This window comes from Oncorhynchus tshawytscha, unplaced genomic scaffold, assembly GCF_018296145.1.
Source record: "Oncorhynchus tshawytscha isolate Ot180627B unplaced genomic scaffold, Otsh_v2.0 Un_contig_4866_pilon_pilon, whole genome shotgun sequence".
In the NCBI taxonomy this organism is placed as follows: domain Eukaryota; kingdom Metazoa; phylum Chordata; class Actinopteri; order Salmoniformes; family Salmonidae; genus Oncorhynchus; species Oncorhynchus tshawytscha.
The window spans coordinates 437535-459448 of record NW_024609783.1 but is presented as its reverse complement, the minus strand read 5'-3'; the positions used below and the strand labels follow the sequence as shown (position 1 = coordinate 459448).

At 49.2% G+C, this 21914-nt stretch overlaps 1 protein-coding gene across 1 annotated transcript in view; it reads left to right on the top strand.

Annotated features, from left to right (window-relative positions):
* Nucleotides 1-21914, top strand: part of LOC121845859 (multiple epidermal growth factor-like domains protein 11) — a gene marked incomplete at its 5' end in the record, with an annotated part of 115586 nt that overhangs the window by 37095 nt on the left and 56577 nt on the right. The window contains 5 exon segments of the mRNA XM_042318029.1: nucleotides 3059-3066; nucleotides 4561-4680; nucleotides 9820-9983; nucleotides 13226-13261; nucleotides 13263-13335. Of these exon segments, the coding sequence (XP_042173963.1) occupies nucleotides 3059-3066; nucleotides 4561-4680; nucleotides 9820-9983; nucleotides 13226-13261; nucleotides 13263-13335 (401 nt within the window).

Genomic DNA, 21914 nt, shown 5'->3' with positions numbered 1-21914 from the left:
GTGTAGATGAGGCTGGGTCTACTCAGGTTATAGATGGTGGTGTAGATGAGGCTGGGTCTAGTCAGGTTATAGATGGTGGTGTAGATGAGGCTGGGTCTACTCAGGTTATGGATGGTGGTGTAGATGAGTCTAGTCAGGTTATAGATGGTGCGGTAGATGGGGCTGGGTCTAGTCAGGTTATAGATGGTGGTGTAGATGAGGCTGAGTCTAGTCAGGTTATAGATGGTGGTGTAGATGAGGCTGGGCCTAGTCAGGTTATTCTAGTGGATGAGGAGAGTATAGTGAGGAAGTGTAAGAGACTAGGGGGGGGTTGTCAAGTGGAAAATGAAAAAAACCTGAGAGGCTGGTGTGGTCAAAGAAGAGGCTGGTGTGGTCAAAGAACCTGAGAGGCTGGTGTGGTCAAAGGAACCTGAGAGGCTGGTGTGGTCAAAGGAACCTGAGAGGCTGGTGTGGTCAAAGGAACCTGAGAGGCTGGTGTGGTCAAAGGAACCTGAGAGGCTGGTGTGGTCAAAGGAACCTGAGAGGCTGGTGCGGTCAAAGGAACCTGAGAGGCTGGTGTGGTCAAAGGAACCTGAGAGGCTGGTGTGGTCAAAGGAACCTGAGAGGCTGGTGTGGTCAAAGGAACCTGAGAGGCTGGTGTGGTCAAAGGAACCTGAGAGGCTGGTGTGGTCAAAGGAACCTGAGAGGCTGGTGGGTCAAAGGAACCTGAGAGGCTGGTGTGGTCAAAGGAACCTGAGAGGCTGGTGTGGTCAAAGGAACCTGAGAGGCTGGTGTGGTCAAAGGAACCTGAGAGGCTGGTGTGGTCAAAGGAACCTGAGAGGCTGGTGTGGTCAAAGGAACCTGAGAGGCTGGTGGTGGTCAAAGGAACCTGAGAGGCTGGTGCGGTCAAAGGAACCTGAGAGGCTGGTGTGGTCAAAGGAACCTGAGAGGCTGGTGTGGTCAAAGGAACCTGAGAGGCTGGTGTGGTCAAAGGAACCTGAGAGGCTGGTGTGGGTCAAAGGAACCTGAGTGGCTGGTGTGGTCAAAGGAACCTGAGAGGCTGGTGTGGTCAAAGGAACCTTTGCCTGGTGCTGGGGGGGATCAGGATGGGAGATGGAGTTGGGTCTACTTTCAGACACTGTTTAGATGTATAGTTTCCTTCTGGCACTGGGGCTTTTTGAGCTTTGCTATTGGTCTCTTTCTTTGCTGCCTTTTCTCCCACTTCTTATGGAGACTCTTTGGGTCGGCTCGCTTAACATAAATGGCGCCAGAGATGTGGGAAAGAGGAGTCTTTTGGGTGTATATGTAAAACAAAACAAAAGTACAGGTGTTGTTTCTGCAGGAGATGCATAATGATGTGGTGAATGAAGTCGATTGGGGTCTCTGGTGGAAAAGGGGTAAGTGTGCTGAGCCATGGGACAAATATAAGTGCAGGGGTGGCAGTCTTTTTTGCACCGGGGCTGGCAGTAAAAATGTGCTCCTCAAAGGAGGTGTGTAGGGGTAGACTGCTTGTTGTAAAAGCAGAAATTAACAACTAGGGGTTTTGTCCTTATAAATGTGTATGCACCTAACACAGGGAGGGAGAGGGAGCATCTGTTTGGGTGTCTTAGACAGGAACTCTCGCAGGTAGCGCCTGAGGAGAAGCTGGTGGTCGCGGGGACTGGAACTGTACAATGGATTTTACGAAAGACAGAAATTGGGAGGAGCCTCATTCAGGCTCAGTGGGAGTGTTAAGGGACGTCATTAATAAGTGCATCGAGGATGTCATCCCCACAGTGACTGTACGTACATACCCCAATCAGAAGCCATGGATTACAGGCAACATTTGCACTGAGTTAAAGGGTAGAGCTGCCGCTTTCAAGGAGCGGGAATCTAACCCAGAAGCTTATAAGAAATCCCGTTATGCCCTCCAACGAACCATCAAACAGGCAAAGCGTCAATACAGGACTAAGATTGAATCGTACTACATCGGCTCTGATGCTCGTCAGATGTGGCAGGGCCTGCAAACTATTACAGACTACAATGGGAAGCACAGCCGTGAGCTGCCCAGTGACACGAGCCTACCAGACGAGTTAGATCACTTCTATACTCGCTTCGAGGCAAGTAACACTGAAACATGCATGAGATCATCAGCTGTTCCGGACGACTGTATGATCACACTCTCCGCAGCCGATGTGAGTAAGACCTTTAAACAGGTCAACATTAACAAGGCCGCAGGGCCAGACGGATTATCAGGATGTGTACTCCGAGCGTGCGCTGACCAACTGGAAAGTGTCTTCACTGACATTTTCAACCTCTCCCTGTCTGAGTCTGTAATACCAACATGTTTCAAGCAGACCACCATAGTCTCTGTGCCCAAGAACACGAAGGTAACCTGCCTAAGTGACTAGCGACCCGTATCACTCACGTCTGTAGCCATGAACTGCTTAATAAACAGGAATAACGTCTCTTAGGCTGTTGGAGAGATTCCTGGAGGAGGTCCAGGAGGCCCTGTCTGAGCCGGTAAGGGGGGTGTTCGAGCGGCCAAAAGGGGGAGGAGCCACCAATGTTGCCACCACAGCAGGTGACTGCAGAGACTGGGGACTGGCAAGGGGGCGGGAGGACCCTGGGGGAGTTTGAGGGTGTGGGGGAGTTTGAGGGGGTGGGAGGTTAAAGCCCTCAAACCTCTGCGTTAAGGTGAGGAACATTAGGAGCCTAACAGGAGTAAAGGCACATCAGTGGCAGGGGCTATGTAGGGAGGAGAGTATGATGGGTTTTAGATGGAGGGGGCTCTACAAACCCAGTACCAAAGAGGTCAGGGGACCTCCAGTGGAGGGTTCTACATGGAGCCCTGGCCACTAACAGCTGGTTGTCACGGGTCGACCCGAGAGCTGGACTGGGGTGTCCTTTCTGTGTCATGAGTGAAACTGTGCATCATGGGTTTTCTACGTGCGCCAGGTTAATATCATTATTGGAATGTCTGTGTGAGAGGTCGGGGGTGGAGTTCACTGTTGGGATATGTATAATGGGGTACAGCTATTCAAGTAGGCCAAATGTTTGCTCAGGCAAAGTTGTCTATTTGGCGAACGAGGAGGAACAGGGTCAAAGGTGGGGGGATACCCTTTACTATTATTGAATGGGAAGGCCTCTGCGGTGCCTTAGGGTGGAATTTGAGTTGTGTAAAATGCTAAGCAGTGTGGAGATGTTTCAGGAGATGTTGTATAAAATGCTAAGCAGTGTGGAGATGTTTCAGGAGGTGTTGTATAAAATGCTAAGCAGTGTGGAGTGTGGTTCAGATGTTTCAGGGGGGAAGATGGGGCTAAGATGGGTTGGAGATGTTGTATAAAATGGCAGTGTGTATGAGGAGTGGTGAGGTTTTTGGTTAGGAGGTGAGTGTGGTGTGTTGTTTTGTATCAAGTGGGGTTCAGGGCAAGGTGAGTGTATAGAATAGGGTTCAGGGCAAGGTGAGTGTATAGAATAGGGTTCAGGGCAAGGTGAGTGTATAGAATAGGGTTCAGGGCAAGGTGAGTGTATAGAATAGGGGATATTTGTTTTTAAAGGGGGTATTTGGGGGCGGGCGGTAGTGGTTTTAATGAAATGAGGATGTATCGTGAAAGAAAGAAAGTTAAAAAAAAGTGTCTGATTCTCGCTCTCATTCTCTCTCTCTCCTTCTTCTTCCTTCCTTCCTTCCTTCCTTCCTTCCTTCCTTCCTTCCTTCCTTCCTTCCTTCCTTCCTTCCTTCCTTCCTTCCTCTCTCCTTCTCTCTTCTCTCTCTCTCTCTCTCTGTCTCTCTGTCTCTCTCTCTCTCTCTCTGTACAAATGGTTAAAGGACACAAGATAAAATAAATAAGCATAAATATGGGTTGTATTTACAATGGTGTGTGTTCTTCACTGGTTGCCCTTTTCTCGTGGCAACAGGTCACAAATCTTGCTGCTGTGATGGCACACTGTGGAATTTCACCCAGTAGATATGGGAGTTTATCAAAATTGGATTTGTTTTCGAATTCTTTGTGGATCTGTGTAATCTGAGGGAAATATGTCTCTCTAATATGGTCATACATTTGGCAGGAGGTTAGGAAGTGCAGCTCAGTTTCCACCTCATTTTGTGGGCAGTGAGCACATAGCCTGTCTTCTCTTGAGAGCCATGTCCGCCTACGGCAGCCTTTCTCAATAGCAAGGCTATGCTCACTGAGTCTGTACATAGTCAAAGCTTTCCTTAATTTTGGGTCAGTCACAGTGGTCAGGTATTCTGCCGCTGTGTACTCTCTGTGTAGGGCCAAATAGCATTCTAGTTTGCTCTGTTTTTTTATTAATTCTTTCCAATGTGTCAAGTAATTATCTTTTTGTTTTCTCATGATTTCGTTGGGTCTAATTGTGCTGCTGTCCTGGGGCTCTGTGGGGTATGTTTGTGTTTGTGAACAGAGCCCCAGGACCAGCTTGCTTAGGGGACTCTTCTCCAGGTTCATCTCTCTGTAGGTGATGGCTTTGTAATGGAAGGTTTGGGAATCGCTTCCTTTTAGGTGGTTATAGGAATGAACGGCTCTTTTCTGGATGTTGATAATTAGTGGGTATCGGCCTAATCTCTCTCTCTCTCTCTCTCAGGTGATGACTGTTCTCTGACCTGTCCTGCTGGGGTGTATGGGGCCAACTGTTCCTCTCCCTGTAACTGCCACAACCAGATCGCCTGCTCACACATCGACGGATCCTGCATGTGCAGAGAAGGTGCGTTACACTGAATACTGTCATATCTCGCTCTTTCCTTCTCTCCTCTCTCTCTCTTTCTTTCCTCTCTCTTTAAGAATGTATCTGCGTTGTATGTCGTTAGCTAGCTAGCCAGACAGTTTTAGAGGAATGATTCCATACATTTTTAACTGCCAATATGACAACATTCAATTCAAACAATTCTGTCAATCCACAGCCACACGCTGACATCAGTTGATGATAGGACTTAGACAAGTTGTGAATGCAACTAGTACTGATATTGTATTATATAACAGCACTCACAGCAAATGTAGACATTTATGGACTGTTTATAGATATTTTATTTAACCTTAGTTTAACCAGGCAAGTCAATTAAGAACACATTCTTATTTACAATGACAGCCTACCCCGGCCAAATCCGGTCGACGCTGGGCCAATTGTGTGCCGCCCTATGGGACTCCCAATCATGGCCGGTTGTGATACAGCCTGGAATCGAACCAGGGTCTGTAGTGGCGCCTCTAGCACTGAGATGCAGTGACATAGACCACTGCGCCACTCTGGAGCCCTAGTTAAAGAGGCTAGTTCTACAAAAAAATTGGTAAACCCGTATTTCCTGCGTAAGTAAAATCAGGATTATGCCTCTACAGCCATTCATTCCAATTAGACTGGTTTGGATTTCTCCCTGACCAACATGGCTGCCATTTCACTGCATTCTGGCACTTTGAGGGTTGATGATGTAGCCCCTCTAGTAATTTAATAGAATCTCAATAATAGCAACTATATTACTAAACAGACAGACAGACAAGTTGCAGTAACTATATTAACAGACAGACAAGTTGTAGTAACTATATTACCATTCAGACAGACAGACAAGCTGTAGTAACTATAGTAACTATAATACCATTCAGACAACAAGCTGTAGTAACTATAGTAACTATATTACCAGACAGACAGACAAGGCTAACTATATTACCAGACAGACAAGCTAGTATCTATAGTAACTATACCAGACAGACAGACAAGCTTACCAGACAGACAGACAAGCTGTAGTAACTATAGTAACTATATTACCAGACAGACAGACAAGCTGTAGTAACTATAGTAACTATATTACCAGACAGACAAGCTGTAGTAACTCTAGTAACTGTATTACCATTTGCAGTGTAACGGAACCTACCCAAGAACATTAAACTCAACCCACGAATCACATTCTACTCATCAACATACTCCACCAATCAATCAATAGTCCATTAGACTGATGTGGAGACACTAACGATCAGCACTCTATTACACGGTTCTCCTCAGAGAGAGAGGGAGGGAGATAAAGAGAGAGAGAGGGAGGGAGAGAGATAAAGAGAGAGAGAGAGGGAGGGAGATAAAGAGAGAGAGAGGGAGGGAGAGAGATAAAGAGAGAGAGAGACATAGAGACAGAGAGAGAGGCAGAGAGAGACAGAGAGAGAGACAGAAAGAGAGAGAGAGAGAGAGACAGAGAGAGAGACAGAGAGAGACAGAGAGAGAGACAGAGAGAGACAGAGAGAGAGACAGAGAGAGAGAGAGAGAGACAGAGAGAGAGACAGAGAGAGACAGAGAGAGAGACAGAGAGAGAGACAGAGAGAGAGACAGAGAGAGGCATAGAGACAGAGAGAGACAGAGAGACAGAGAGAGACAGAGAGAAATGAAGAACTTAACTCCTCTGTTACTTCAGTACTTCTCAATGCCAGCATGTTTAAATATTTACGTGGCTTGGAATCTCCCAGGGAATCATGGGTAATTAAAGACAGACATCAGAGTGGATCTCTGGGAACGACACTCCGCTCAGCTCCGAGAAGTTCTGAGAGAGAGTGTGGGTGGCTGTCTCAGTCCCACAGTCCTCTGATTACACTGTAAGCTCTCAGATAACTTCTTCATACACGTATAATAACCATCATCCTACAGTTGACAAAGCTCAGATAACTTCTACATACACACAGAGTATAAACAATCTGGTTCATGTGTTCTGTGGACGCGAGATGTGATTGATTCTGGAGTGAGAGTGTGGAGCGTAGAGCGAGATGTGATTGATTCTGGAGTGAGAGTGTGGAGCGTATACGCGAGATGTGATTGATTCTGGAGTGAGAGTGTGGAGCATAGAGCGAGATGTGATGCACTTTTCTGTGCACTTTGGTTGAGGAGGGGGTTTGTCAGGGGTTTGTCAGGGTTTGTCAGGGTTGAGCAGGGGGTTGTCAGGGTTTGTCAGGGTTTGTCAGGGTTTGTCTGGGTTTTGTCAGGGTTTGTCAGGGGTTTTGTCAGGGTTTGTCGTGGTTTGTCAGGGGTTTGTCAGGGTTTGTCAGGGTTTGTTTTGTCAGGGGTTTGTCAGGGTTGAGCAGGGGTTTGTCAGGGTTTGTCAGGTTTTGTCAGGGTTTGTCAGGGTTTTGTCAGGGTTTTGTCAGGGTTTGTTTTGTCAGGGTTTGTCAGGGTTGAGCAGGGGTTTGTCAGGGTTTGTCAGGTTTTGTCAGGGTTTGTCAGGGGTTTGTCAGGGTTTGTCAGGGTTTGTCAGGGTTTTGTCAGGGTTTTGTCAGGGTTTGTCAGGGTTAGTCAGGGTTTGTCAGGGTTTTGTGTTTGGTCAGGGTTTGTCAGGGTTTGTCAGGGGTTTGTTAAGGTTTTGTCAGGGTTTGTCAGGGTTTTGTCAGGGTTTGTCAGGGTTTGTCTGGGTTTGTCAGGGTTTGTCAGGGTTTGTCAGGGTTTGTCAGGGTTTGTCAGGGTTTGTCAGGGTTTGTCAGGGTTTGTCAGGGTTTGTCAGGGTTTGTCAGGGTTTGTCAGGGTTTGTCAGGGTTTGTCAGGGTTTGTCAGGGTTTGTCAGGGTTTGTCAGGGTTTGTCAGGGTTTGTCAGGGTTTGTCAGGGTTTGTCAGGGTTTGTCAGGGTTTGTCAGGGTTTTGTCAGGGTTGGTCAGGGTTTGTCAGGGTTTGTCAGGGTTTTGTCAGGGTTTGTCAGGGTTTGTCAGGGTTTGTCAGGGTTTGTCAGGGTTGGTCAGGTTGGTCAGGGTTTTGTCAGGGTTTTGTCAGGGTTTGTCAGGGTTGGTCAGGGTTGGTCAGGGTTTGTCAGGGTTGGTCAGGGTTTGTCAGGGGTTTGTCAGGGTTTGTCAGGGTTTGTCAGGGTTGGTCAGGGTTGGTCAGGGTTTGTCAGGGTTTGTCAGGGTTGGTCAGGGTTTGTCAGGGTTTGTCAGGGTTGGTCAGGGTTTGTCAGGGTTGGTCAGGGTTGGTCAGGGTTTGTCAGGGTTTGTCAGGGTTTGTCAGGGTTTGTCAGGGTTGGTCAGGGTTTGTCAGGGTTTGTCAGGGTTGGTCAGGGTTGGTCAGGGTTTGTCAGGGTTGGTCAGGGTTTGGTCAGGGTTGGTCAGGGTTTGTCAGGGTTGGTCAGGGTTGGTCAGGGTTGGTCAGGGTTTGTCAGGGTTTGTCAGGGTTTGTCAGGGTTGGTCAGGGTTTGTCAGGGTTTGTCAGGGTTGGTCAGGGTTGGTCAGGGTTGGTCAGGGTTTGTCAGGGTTTGTCAGGGTTTGTCAGGTGTTTGCCCTGTATGTTATGGACTGAGTTACTTTGTATTTCAGCGTATTTAGTCTTGGCTCATTATATTGTTGACCATTGGGGCTGTTGGTGGGGAGTACAGTAAAGAGAGTACATAGAGTACAATACAGAGAGTATATAGAGTACAGTATATAGAGTATATAGAGGACAGTAAAGAGAGTACATAGAGTACAATACAGAGAGTATATAGAGTACAGTATATAGAGTATATAGAGGACAGTAAAGAGAGTACATAGAGTACAATACAGAGAGTATATAGAGTACAGTATAGAGAGTATATAGAGTACAATACAGAGAGTATAGAGAGTATATAGAGGACAGTATAGAGAGTATATAGAGTACAGTAAAGAGAGTACATAGAGTACAGTATAGAGAGTATATAGAGTACAGTATAGAGAGTATATAGAGTACAGTACAGAGAGTATATAGAGTACAGAGAGTATATAAAGTACAGTATAGAGAGTATATAGAGTACAGTATAGAGAGTATATAGAGTACAGTATAGAGAGTATATAGAGTACAATACAGAGAGTATATAGAGTATATAGAGTACAGTATAGAGAGTATATAGAGTACAGTACAGAGAGTATATAGAGTACAGTATAGAGAGTATATAGAGTACAGTACAGAGAGTATATAGAGTACAGTATAGAGAGTACATAGAGTACAGTACAGAGAGTATATAGAGTACAGTACAGAGAGTATATAGAGTACAGTACAGAGAGTATATAGAGTACAGTACAGAGAGTATATAGAGTACAGAGAGTGACGTTGTGCTGCAGGACAGAGAGTGAAGTTGTAGATCTGTTCTGTATTCCTGAAGAGCTCATTCATACAGTCACTCGGCACAGTTGTTGGATTTATCTGCTACAATTCTGACATTGACAAAATGCCATGACAAGGGAAACAGATCGTTGACATTTGGTTTGATTGAACCATGTTATGAGGTAAATGTGTGGTGATTGGTTGAAATTGCGAACCCTCTTCTTGTACTGCGGTGATGGGTCCGTTTTATGCGATAATATTGCGATGATGTGACTGTTTTATGAGGTAATAGTGTGCTGATTGGTCAGTTGTATGCTGAAATAGTGTGCTGATTGGTCCGTTTTATGCGATAATATTGCGATGATGTGACTGTTTTATGAGGTAATAGTGTGCTGATTGGTCAGTTGTATGCTGAAATAGTGTGCTGATTGGTCCGTTTTATGCGATAATATTGCGATGATGTGACTGTTTTATGAGGTAATAGTGTGCTGATTGGTCAGTTGTATGCTGAAATAGTGTGCTGATTGGTCAGTTGTATGCTGAAATAGTGTGCTGATTGGTCAGTTGTATGCTGAAATAGTGTGCTGATTGGTCAGTTGTATGCTGAAATAGTGTGCTGATTGGTCAGTTTTATGCTGAAATTGTTTGCTGGATGGTCAAATTTACAAGCCCTCACATAATATGCAGAGAGCATTGTTGATTTTGTCAAAAATGTTGCGATTTCAGAATTGAGGAATCCTTCAGGGACAGGTAACTGGAACCTCTTCCTCATTCTCTCCTTCTACCCTTGTTCCCCTCTCTTCTCACCACCCTTCCTCCCACTCCTCCTGTCCTCTCCAGGTTGGCAGGGTGTGGATTGTACCATCTCGTGCTCCAGTGATACCTGGGGTCTGAACTGTAATCAGACGTGCCTGTGTGCCAACGGGGCGGCCTGTGACCCGGGCAATGGAACCTGTACCTGCGCCCCCGGCTGGATGGACGAGTACTGTGACACAACCTGTCCCGTGAGTAAGAGAGAGACAGAGACAGAGACAGAGACAGAGACAGAGAGAGAGAGAGAGAGAGAGAGAGAGAGAGAGAGAGAGAGAGAGAGAGAGAGAGGGAGAGAGAGAGGAGAAGGAGAGGGAGAGGGAGAGAGAGGAGAGGGGAGAGAGAGAGAGAGAGAGACAGAGAGAGAGAGAAGGAGAGGGAGAGAGAGAGAGAGAGAGAGAGAGAGAGAGAGGGAGAGAGAGAGAGAGGAGAGAGAGAGAAGGAGAGAGGGAAAGAGAGAGAGAGGAGAGGGAGAGAGAGGGAGAGAGAGAGAGGGAGAGAGAGAAAAGAGAGAGACAGAGAGAGAGAGGGAGAGAGAGAGAGAGAGACAGAGAGAGAGACACAGAGACAGAGAGAGAGAAAAAGAGAGAGACAGAGACAGACAGAGAGAGAGAGAGAGAGAGGGAAAGAGAGAGAGAGAGAGAGAGAGAGAGAGAGAGAGAGAGAGAGAGAGAGAGAGAGAAGGAGAGAGAGAGAGGAGAAGGAGAGGGAGAGAGAGAGACAGAGAGAGAGAGAGAGAGGAGAGAGAGAGGAGAGAAGGAGAGAGAGAGAGAGAGAGAGAGAGAGAGAGAGAGAGAGAGAGAGAGAGAGAGAGAGAGAGACAGAGAGAGAGAGAGAGAGAGAGAGAGAGAGAGAGAGAGAGAGGAGAGAGAGAGAGAGAGAGAGACAGAGAGAGAGAGAAAGAGAGAGAGAGGAGAGAGAGAGAGAGAGAGAGAGAGAGAGAGAGAGAGAGAGGAGAGAGAGAGAGAGAGAGAGAGAGAGAGGGAGAGAGAGAGAGAGAGAGAGAGAGAGGAGAGACAGAGAGAGAGATCAAACAAATCACATGTTATTGGTCACATCCTCCCCATTAAACTGGTGTAGACTTTAGCGTGAAATGCTTATTTACGAGCCCTTCCCAACGATACAGATTATAGTACCTCAAGAGGAATAAAATAAAATACACAAGACTAGAGCTAGTTTCCATAGCTGTTTACAATCCACCACAGTCAGAGGTCGGCTGCATTGAATGAGCTGTATTCCCCCCTAAGCAAACAGGAAAACGCTCACCCAGAGGAGGCACTTCTAGTAGCCGGGGACTTTAATGCAGGGAAACTTAAATCAGTTTTACCTCAATTCTTTCAACATGTTAGAAGTGCAACCAGAGGGGGGAAAACTCTGGACCACCTTTACTCCACACACAGAGACACATACAAAGCTCTCCCTCGCCCTCCATTTGGCAAATCTGACCATCATTCTATCCTCCTGATTCCTGCTTACAAGCAAAAATTAAAGCAGGAAGCACCAGTGACTCGGTCAATAATAAAGTGGTCAGATGAAGCAGATGCTAAGCTACAGGACTGTTTTGCAGCACAGACTGGAATATGTTCTGGGATTCCTCTGATGACATTGAGGAGTACACCACATCAGTCATTGGCTTTATCAATAAGTGCATCGATGACGTCGTCCCCTCAGTGACCGTACATACCCCAACCAGAAACCATGGATTACAGGCAACATCCGCACTGAGCTAAAGGCTAGTGCTTTAAACAGGTCAACATTCACAAGGCCGCAGGGCCAGACGGATTACCAGGACGTGTACATTTTCAACCTCTCCCTTACGCCTCTATACCAGGCGATGTCAGAACTCCTGAGTCTGTAATACCAACATGTTTCAAGCAGACCACCATAGTCTCTGTGCCCATGAACACTAAGGTAACCTGCCTAAATGACTTCCGACCCGTATCACTCACGTCTGTAGCCATGAAGTGCTTCTAAAGGCTTGTCATGGCTCACATCAACGCCATTATCCCAGAAACCCTAGACCCACTCCAATTTGCATACCGCCCAAACAGATCCACAGATGATGCAATCTCTATTGCACTCCACACTGCCCTTTCCCACCTGGACAAAAGGAACACCTACGTGAGAATGGTATTCATTGACTATAGCTCAGCGTTCAACACCATAGTGCCCTCAAAGCTCATCAATAAGCTAAGGACCCTGGGACTTAACACCTCCCTCTGCAACTGGATCTTGGACTTCCTGACTGGCCGCCCCCAGGTCGTAAGGGTAAGTAACAACACATCCGCCACGCTGATCCTCAACACAGGGGCCCCTCAGGGGTGCGTGCTCAGTCCCCTCCTGTACTCCCTGTTCACTCATAACTGCATGGCCAGGCACAACCCCAACACCATCATTAAGTTTGCAGACGACACAACAGTGGTAGGCCTGATCATTGACAACGATGAGACAGCCTACAGGGAGGAGGTCAGAGACCTGGCAGTGTGGTCCCAGGACAACAACCTCTCCCTCAATGTGATCAAGACAAAGGAGATGATTGTGGACTACAGGACAAGGAGGACAGAGCACGCTCCCATTCTCATCGACGGGGCTGCAGTGGAGCAGGTTGAGAGCTTCCACTTCCTTGGTGTCCACATCACCAACAAACTAACATTTTCCAAGCACACCAAGACAATCGTGAAGAGGGCACGACAAAACCTATTCCCCCTCAGGAGACTGAAAAGATTTGGCATGGGTCCTCAGATCCTCAAAAGGTTCTACAGCTGCACCATCGAAAGCATCCTGACAGGTTGCATCACTGCCTGGTATGGCAACTGCTCGGGCCGCCGGCCACAATGCACTACAGAGGACAGTGCGAATGGCCCAGAACATCACTGGGGACAAGCTTCCTGCCATCCAGGACCTCTATACCAGGCAGTGTCAGAAGGCCCTAAAAATTGTCAATGACTGAAGCCACCCTAGACTGTTCTCTCTGCTACCGCACAGCAAGCGGTACCGGAGTGCCAAGTCTATGTCTAAGAGGCATCTAAACAGCTTCTACCCCCAAGCAATAAGACTCCTGAATATCTAATCAAATGGCTACCCAGACTATTTGCATTTGTAGAGAGAGAGGGGGGGAGAGAGAGAGGGGGAAGAGAGAGAGAGAGGGGGGAAGAGAGAGAGGGGGAAGAGAGAGAGAGAGAGAGAGAGAGGGGGAAGTGAGAGAGAGGGGGGGAAGAGAGAGAGAGAGATGGGGAAGAGAGGGAGGTCTATCAGAAACGTATAAGCCTATATACAGTATATGAACGGAACGTTTGTTTTGGTGTAATGTAATGTTCTGGTGTAATGTAATGTTCTGGTGTAATGTAATGTTCTGGTGTAATGTAATGTTCTGGTGTAATGTAATGTTCTGGTGTAATGTAACATTGTGGTGTAATGTTAACGTTGCTGTTTTCAGGAGGGCACGTATGGAGAACAGTGTCGAGAGTATCATGCCGTGTGACTGTATCCATGCCGATGGCTGTGACCCTGTGAGAGGCGACTGTCGCTGTCTGGCTGGATGGACTGGTGAGTCAGGCAGTAGTACCCCCTACAGTCCTGTGAGAGGCGACTGTCGCTGTCTGGATGGATGGACTGGTGAGTCAGGCATGGACTGGTGAGTCAGGCTGGATGGACTGGTGACCCCCCCCTACAGTCCTGTGAGAGGTGACTGTCGCTGTCTGGCTGGATGGACTGGTGAGTCAGGCAGTAGTACCCCCTACAGTCCTGTGAGAGGTGACTGTCGCTGTCTGGCTGGATGGACTGGTGAGTCAGGCAGTAGTACCCCTACAGTCCTGTGAGAGGTGACTGTCGCTGTCTGGCTGGATGGACTGGTGAGTCAGGCAGTAGTACCCCCTACAGTCCTGTGAGAGGTGACTGTCGCTGTCTGGCTGGATGGACTGGTGAGTCAGGCAGTGTCTGTCCTGTGAGAGGTGACTGTCGCTGTCTGGATGGATGGACTGGTGAGTTAGGCAGTAGTACCCCTACAGTCCTGTGAGAGGCGACTGTCGCTGTCTGGCTGGATGGACTGGTGAGTCAGGCAGTAGTACCCCCTACAGTCCTGTGAGAGGTGACTGTCGCTGTCTGGCTGGATGGACTGGTGAGTCAGGCAGTAGTACCCCTACAGTCCTGTGAGAGGTGACTGTCGCTGTCTGGCTGGATGGACTGGTGAGTCAGGCAGTAGTACCCCCTACAGTCCTGTGAGAGGTGACTGTCGCTGTCTGGCTGGATGGACTGGTGAGTTAGGCAGTAGTACCCCCTACAGTCCTGTGAGAGGTGACTGTCGCTGTCTGGCTGGATGGACTGGTGAGTCAGGCAGTAGTACCCCCTACAGTCCTGTGAGAGGTGACTGTCGCTGTCTGGCTGGATGGATGGACTGGTGAGTTAGGCAGTAGTACCCCTACAGTCCTGTGAGAGGTGACTGTCGCTGTCTGGCTGGATGGACTGGTGAGTCAGGCAGTAGTACCCCCCTACAGTCCTGTGAGAGGTGACTGTTGCTGTCTGGCTGGATGGACTGGTGAGTCAGGCAGTAGTACCCCTACAGTCCTGTGAGAGGTGACTGTCGCTGTCTGGATGGAGGACTGGTGAGTCAGGCAGTAGTACCCCTACAGTCCTGTGAGAGGTGACTGTCGCTGTCTGGCTGGATGGACTGGTGAGTCAGGCAGTAGTACCCCTACAGTCCTGTGAGAGGTGACTGTCGCTGTCTGGCTGGATGGACTGGTGAGTCAGGCAGTAGTACCCCCTACAGTCCTGTGAGAGGTGACTGTTGCTGTCTGGCTGGATGGACTGGTGAGTCAGGCAGTAGTACCCCTACAGTCCTGTGAGAGGTGACTGTCGCTGTCTGGCTGGATGGACTGGTGAGTCAGGCAGTAGTACCCCCTACAGTCCTGTGAGAGGTGACTGTCGCTGTCTGGCTGGATGGATGGACTGGTGAGTTAGGCAGTAGTACCCCTACAGTCCTGTGAGAGGTGACTGTCGCTGTCTGGCTGGATGGACTGGTGAGTCAGGCAGTAGTACCCCTACAGTCCTGTGAGAGGTGACTGTCACTGTCTGGATGGATGGACTGGTGAGTCAGGCAGTAGTACCCCTACAGTCCTGTGAGAGGTGACTGTCGCTGTCTGGCTGGATGGACTGGTGAGTCAGGCAGTAGTACCCCCTACAGTCCTGTGAGAGGTGACTGTCACTGTCTGGCTGGATGGACTGGTGAGTCAGGCAGTAGTACCCCCTACAGTCCTGTGAGAGGTGACTGTCGCTGTCTGGCTGGATGGACTGGTGAGTCAGGCAGTAGTACCCCCTACAGTCCTGTGAGAGGTGACTGTCGCTGTCTGGCTGGATGGACTGGTGAGTCAGGCAGTAGTACACCCCTACAGTCCTGTGAGAGGTGACTGTCGCTGTCTGGATGGATGGACTGGTGAGTTAGGCAGTAGTACCCCCTACAGTCCTGTGAGAGGCGACTGTCGCTGTCTGGCTGGATGGACTGGTGAGTCAGGCAGTAGTACCCCCTACAGTCCTGTGAGAGGTGACTGTCGCTGTCTGGCTGGATGGACTGGTGAGTCAGGCAGTAGTACCCCTACAGTCCTGTGAGAGGTGACTGTCGCTGTCTGGCTGGATGGACTGGTGAGTCAGGCAGTAGTACCCCTACAGTCCTGTGAGAGGTGACTGTCGCTGTCTGGCTGGATGGACTGGTGAGTTAGGCAGTGTCCTGTGAGAGGTGACTGTCGCTGTCTGGCTGGATGGACTGGTGAGTCAGGCAGTAGTACCCCCTACAGTCCTGTGAGAGGTGACTGTCGCTGTCTGGCTGGATGGATGGACTGGTGAGTTAGGCAGTAGTACCCCTACAGTCCTGTGAGAGGTGACTGTCGCTGTCTGGCTGGATGGACTGGTGAGTCAGGCAGTAGTACCCCTACAGTCCTGTGAGAGGTGACTGTCCTGTCTGGCTGGATGGACTGGTGAGTCAGGCAGTAGTACCCCTACAGTCCTGTGAGAGGTGACTGTCGCTGTCTGGATGGAGGGACTGGTGAGTCAGGCAGTAGTACCCCCTACAGTCCTGTGAGAGGTGACTGTTGCTGTCTGGCTGGATGGACTGGTGAGTCAGGCAGTAGTACCCCCTACAGTCCTGTGAGAGGTGACTGTCGCTGTCTGGCTGGATGGACTGGTGAGTTAGGCAGTAGTACCCCCTACAGTCCTGTGAGAGGTGACTGTTGCTGTCTGGCTGGATGGACTGGTGAGTCAGGCAGTAGTACCCCCTACAGTCCTGTGAGAGGTGACTGTCGCTGTCTGGCTGGATGGACTGGTGAGTTAGGCAGTAGTACCCCCTACAGTCCTGTGAGAGGTGACTGTCGCTGTCTGGCTGGATGGATGGACTGGTGAGTTAGGCAGTAGTACCCCTACAGTCCTGTGAGAGGTGACTGTCGCTGTCTGGTGGATGGACTGGTGAGTCAGGCAGTAGTACCCCCTACAGTCCTGTGAGAGGCGACTGTCGCTGTCTGGCTGGATGGACTGGTGAGTCAGGCAGTAGTACCCCCTACAGTCCTGTGAGAGGTGACTGTCGCTGTCTGGCTGGATGGACTGGTGAGTCAGGCAGTAGTACCCCCTACAGTCCTGTGAGAGGTGACTGTCGCTGTCTGGCTGGATGGATGGACTGGTGAGTCAGGCAGTAGTACCCCCTACAGTCCTGTGAGAGGTGACTGTCGCTGTCTGGCTGGATGGACTGGTGAGTCAGGCAGTAGTACCCCCTACAGTCCTGTGAGAGGTGACTGTCGCTGTCTGGCTGGATGGACTGGTGAGTTAGGCAGTAGTACCCCCTACAGTCCTGACTGGTGAGTTAGGCAGTACCCCTACAGTCCTGTGAGAGGTGACTGTCGCTGTCTGGCTGGATGGACTGGTGAGTCAGGCAGTAGTACCCCCTACAGTCCTGTGAGAGGTGACTGTCGCTGTCTGGCTGGATGGACTGGTGAGTCAGGCAGTAGTACCCCCTACAGTCCTGTGAGAGGTGACTGTCGCTGTCTGGCTGGATGGATGGACTGGTGAGTTAGGCAGTAGTACCCCTACAGTCCTGTGAGAGGTGACTGTCGCTGTCTGGCTGGATGGACTGGTGAGTTAGGCAGTAGTACCCCTACAGTCCTGTGAGAGGTGACTGTCGCTGTCTGGCTGGATGGACTGGTGAGTCAGGCAGTAGTACCCCTACAGTCCTGTGAGAGGTGACTGTCGCTGTCTGGATGGATGGACTGGTGAGTCAGGCAGTAGTACCCCCTACAGTCCTGTGAGAGGCGACTGTCGCTGGCTGGATGGATGGACTGGTGAGTCAGGCAGTAGTACCCCCTACAGTCCTGTGAGAGGTGACTGTCGCTGTCTGGCTGGATGGACTGGTGAGTCAGGCAGTAGTACCCCCTACAGTCCTGTGAGAGGTGACTGTCACTGTCTGGATGGATGGACTGGTGAGTCAGGCAGTAGTACCCCCTACAGTCCTGTGAGAGGTGACTGTCGCTGTCTGGCTGGATGGACTGGTGAGTCAGGCAGTAGTACCCCTACAGTCCTGTGAGAGGTGACTGTCGCTGTCTGGCTGGATGGACTGGTGAGTCAGGCAGTAGTACCCCCTACAGTCCTGTGAGAGGTGACTGTCACTGTCTGGATGGATGGACTGGTGAGTTAGGCAGTAGTACCCCCTACAGTCCTGTGAGAGGACTGTCGCTGTCTGGCTGGATGGACTGGTGAGTCAGGCAGTAGTACCCCCTACAGTCCTGTGAGAGGTGACTGTCGCTGTCTGGCTGGATGGACTGGTGAGTCAGGCAGTAGTACCCCCCTACAGTCCTGTGAGAGGTGACTGTCGCTGTCTGGCTGGATGGATGGACTGGTGAGTTAGGCAGTAGTACCCCCTATAGTCCTGTGAGAGTTGACTGTCGCTGTCTGGCTGGATGGACTGGTGAGTCAGGCAGTAGTACCCCCTACAGTCCTGTGAGAGGTGACTGTTGCTGTCTGGCTGGATGGACTGGTGAGTCAGGCAGTAGTACCCCCTACAGTCCTGTGAGAGGTGACTGTCGCTGTCTGGATGGAGGGACTGGTGAGTCAGGCAGTAGTACCCCCTACAGTCCTGTGAGAGGTGACTGTCGCTGTCTGGCTGGATGGACTGGTGAGTTAGGCAGTAGTACCCCTACAGTCCTGTGAGAGGTGACTGTTGCTGTCTGGCTGGATGGATGGACTGGTGAGTTAGGCAGTAGTACCCCCTACAGTCCTGTGAGAGGTGACTGTCGCTGTCTGGCTGGATGGACTGGTGAGTCAGGCAGTAGTACCCCTACAGTCCTGTGAGAGGTGACTGTCACTGTCTGGATGGATGGACTGGTGAGTCAGGCAGTAGTACCCCCTACAGTCCTGTGAGAGGTGACTGTCGCTGTCTGGCTGGATGGACTGGTGAGTCAGGCAGTAGTACCCCTACAGTCCTGTGAGAGGTGACTGTCACTGTCTGGATGGATGGACTGGTGAGTCAGGCAGTAGTACCCCCTACAGTCCTGTGAGAGGTGACTGTCACTGTCTGGCTGGATGGACTGGTGAGTCAGGCAGTAGTACCCCCTACAGTCCTGTGAGAGGTGACTGTCGCTGTCTGGCTGGATGGACTGGTGAGTTAGGCAGTAGTACCCCTACAGTCCTGACTGGTGAGTGTAGGACTGGTGAGTACTACAGTCCTGTGAGAGGTGACTGTCGCTGTCTGGCTGGATGGACTGGTGAGTCAGGCAGTAGTACCCCTACAGTCCTGTGAGAGGTGACTGTCGCTGTCTGGCTGGATGGACTGGTGAGTCAGGCAGTAGTACCCCTACAGTCCTGGACTGTCGCTGTCAGGCTGGATAGTACCCCCTACAGTCCTGTGAGAGGTGACTGTCGCTGTCTGGCTGGATGGACTGGTGAGTCAGGCAGTAGTACCCCTACAGTCCTGTGAGTGACTGTCGCTGTCTGGCTGGGATGGACTGGCAGGCAGTAGTACCCCTACAGTCCTGTGAGAGGTGACTGTCGCTGTCTGGCTGGATGGACTGGTGAGTCAGGCAGTAGTACCCCCTACAGTCCTGTGAGAGGCGACTGTCGCTGTCTGGCTGGATGGACTGGTGAGTCAGGCAGTAGTACCCCCTACAGTCCTGTGAGAGGTGACTGTCGCTGTCTGGATGGATGGACTGGTGAGTCAGGCAGTAGTACCCCTACAGTCCTGTGAGAGGTGACTGTTGCTGTCTGGATGGATGGACTGGTGAGTCAGGCAGTAGTACCCCTACAGTCCTGTGAGAGGTGACTGTCGCTGTCTGGATGGAGGGACTGGTGAGTCAGGCAGTAGTACCCCCTACAGTCCTGTGAGAGGTGACTGTTGCTGTCTGGATGGATGGACTGGTGAGTCAGGCAGTAGTACCCCTACAGTCCTGTGAGAGGTGACTGTCGCTGTCTGGATGGAGGGACTGGTGAGTCAGGCAGTAGTACCCCCTACAGTCCTGTCGCTGTCTGGATGGAGGGACTGGTGAGTCAGGCAGTAGTACCCCTACAGTCCTGTGAGAGGTGACTGTCGCTGTCTGGATGGATGGACTGGTGAGTCAGGCAGTAGTACCCCCTACAGTCCTGTGAGAGGTGACTGTCGCTGTCTGGCTGGATGGACTGGTGAGTCAGGCAGTAGTACCCCTACAGTCCTGTGAGAGACTGTCGCTGTCTGGATGGAGGGACTGGTGAGTCAGGCAGTAGTACCCCCTACAGTCCTGTGAGAGGTGACTGTCGCTGTCTGGATGGAGGGACTGGTGAGTCAGGCAGTAGTACCCCCCTACAGTCCTGTGAGAAGTGACTGTCACTGTCTGGATGGATGGACTGGTGAGTCAGGCAGTAGTACCTCCATACAGTCTAACTAATGTTGTGCTCTAATGACAACGTACACACATTGTCATATAACTTGCAGTTTTTTTTGTTTATCTTCATATTTACATGAATAAAGATACTGGTTTGAATTGAAACCACTAATGAACCATCTGTAGCTGAGAAAATGGACTATGAGCAACAGGGAAATCTGATGAATATGGAAAGTGCTTCTTAACTCAGCGCTCGAGGGGGACATTACAGAGTCAGAACACTAGTTTCACTACTTTCTAGAAACTTCACAGAGAGAAGATCGATACATTCACGATATCAAAAAGGACGAATGTTTACGCCAAAAAAATGTAAATACTTGACAAATGAATAATTCAATTTGGAATAGTATTTGATTTGGCCGTTCTGCTGATCCATTAATTTCTCCTCAATGTAATTACTAAATATGTTTTGGAATATCAAGTAATGTACATGATTATTGTGATGCTTTTCGATATGATCTACCATAGCGTTGGATATGATCTACCATAGGGTTGGCGTTGGATATGATCTACCATAGCGTTGGATATGATCTACCATAGCGTTGGCGTTGGATATGATCTACCATAGTGTTGGATATGATCTACCATAGCGTTGGATATGATCTACCATAGCGTTGGCGTTGGATATGATCTACCATAGCGTTGGTTGGTGTTGGATATGATCTACCATAGCGTTGGTGTTGGATATGATCTACCATAGCGTTGGATATGATCTACCATAGTGTTGGATATGATCTACCATAGCATTGGATATGATCTACCATAGCTTTGGATATGATCTACCATAGCGTTGGATATGATCTACCATAGCGTTGGATATGATCTACCATAGCGTTGGCGTTGGATATGATCTACCATAGGGTTGGTGTTGGATATGATCTACCATAGCGTTGGTGTTGGATATGATCTACCATAGCGTTGGATATGATCTACCATAGTGTGGATATGATCTACCATAGCATTGGATATGATCTACCATAGCTTTGGATATGATCTACCATAGCGTTGGATATGATCTACCATAGCGTTGGATGTGATCTACCATAGCGTTGGCGTTGGATATGATCTACCATAGGGTTGGTGTTGGATATGATCTACCATAGGGTTGGTGTTGGATATGATCTACCATAGCGTTGGATATGATCTACCATAGGGTTGGCGTTGGATATGATCTACCATAGGGTTGATGTTGGATATGATCTACCATAGGGTTGGCGTTGGATATGATCTACCATAGGGTTGGTGTTGGATATGATCTACCATAGCGTTGGCGTTGGATATGATCTACCATAGCGTTGGATATGATCTACCATAGCGTTGGCGTTGGATATGATCTACCATAGGGTTGGCGTTGGATATGATCTACCATAGGGTTGGCGTTGGATATGATCTACCATAGCGTTGGTTGGATATGATCTACTATAGCGTTGGATCTACTATAGTTGGCGTTGGATATGATCTACCATAGCGTTGGCGTTGGATATGATCTACTATAGCTTTGAATATGATCTACTATAGCTTTGGATATGATCTACCATAGCGTTGGCGTTGGATATGATCTACCATAGCGTTGGATATGATCTACCATAGCGTTGGATATGATCTACCATAGCGTTGGCGTTGGATATGATCTACTATAGCGTTGGCGTTGGATATGATCTACCATAGTGTTGGATATGATCTACCATAGCGTTGGATATGATCTACCATAGCGTTGGCTACCATAGCGTTGGATATGATCTACCATAGCGTTGGCGTTGGATATGATCTACTATAGCGTTGGCGTTGGATATGATCTACTATAGCGTTGGCGTTGGATATGATCTACCATAGTGTTGGATATGATCTACCATAGCATTGGATATGATCTACTATAGCTTTGGATATGATCTACCATAGCGTTGGATATGATCTACCATAGCGTTGGATGTGATCTACCATAGCATTGGATATGATCTACCATAGCTTTGGATATGATCTACCATAGCGTTGGATATGATCTACCATAGCGTTGGATGTGATCTACCATAGCGTTGGATATGATCTACCATAGTGTTGGATATGATCTACCATAGCATTGGATATGATCTACCATAGCGTTGGATATGATCTACCATAGCGTTGGATATGATCTACCATAGCGTTGGATGTGATCTACCATAGCGTTGGATGTGATCTACCATAGCGTTGGCGTTGGATATGATCTACCATAGGGTTGGTGTTGGATATGATCTACCATAG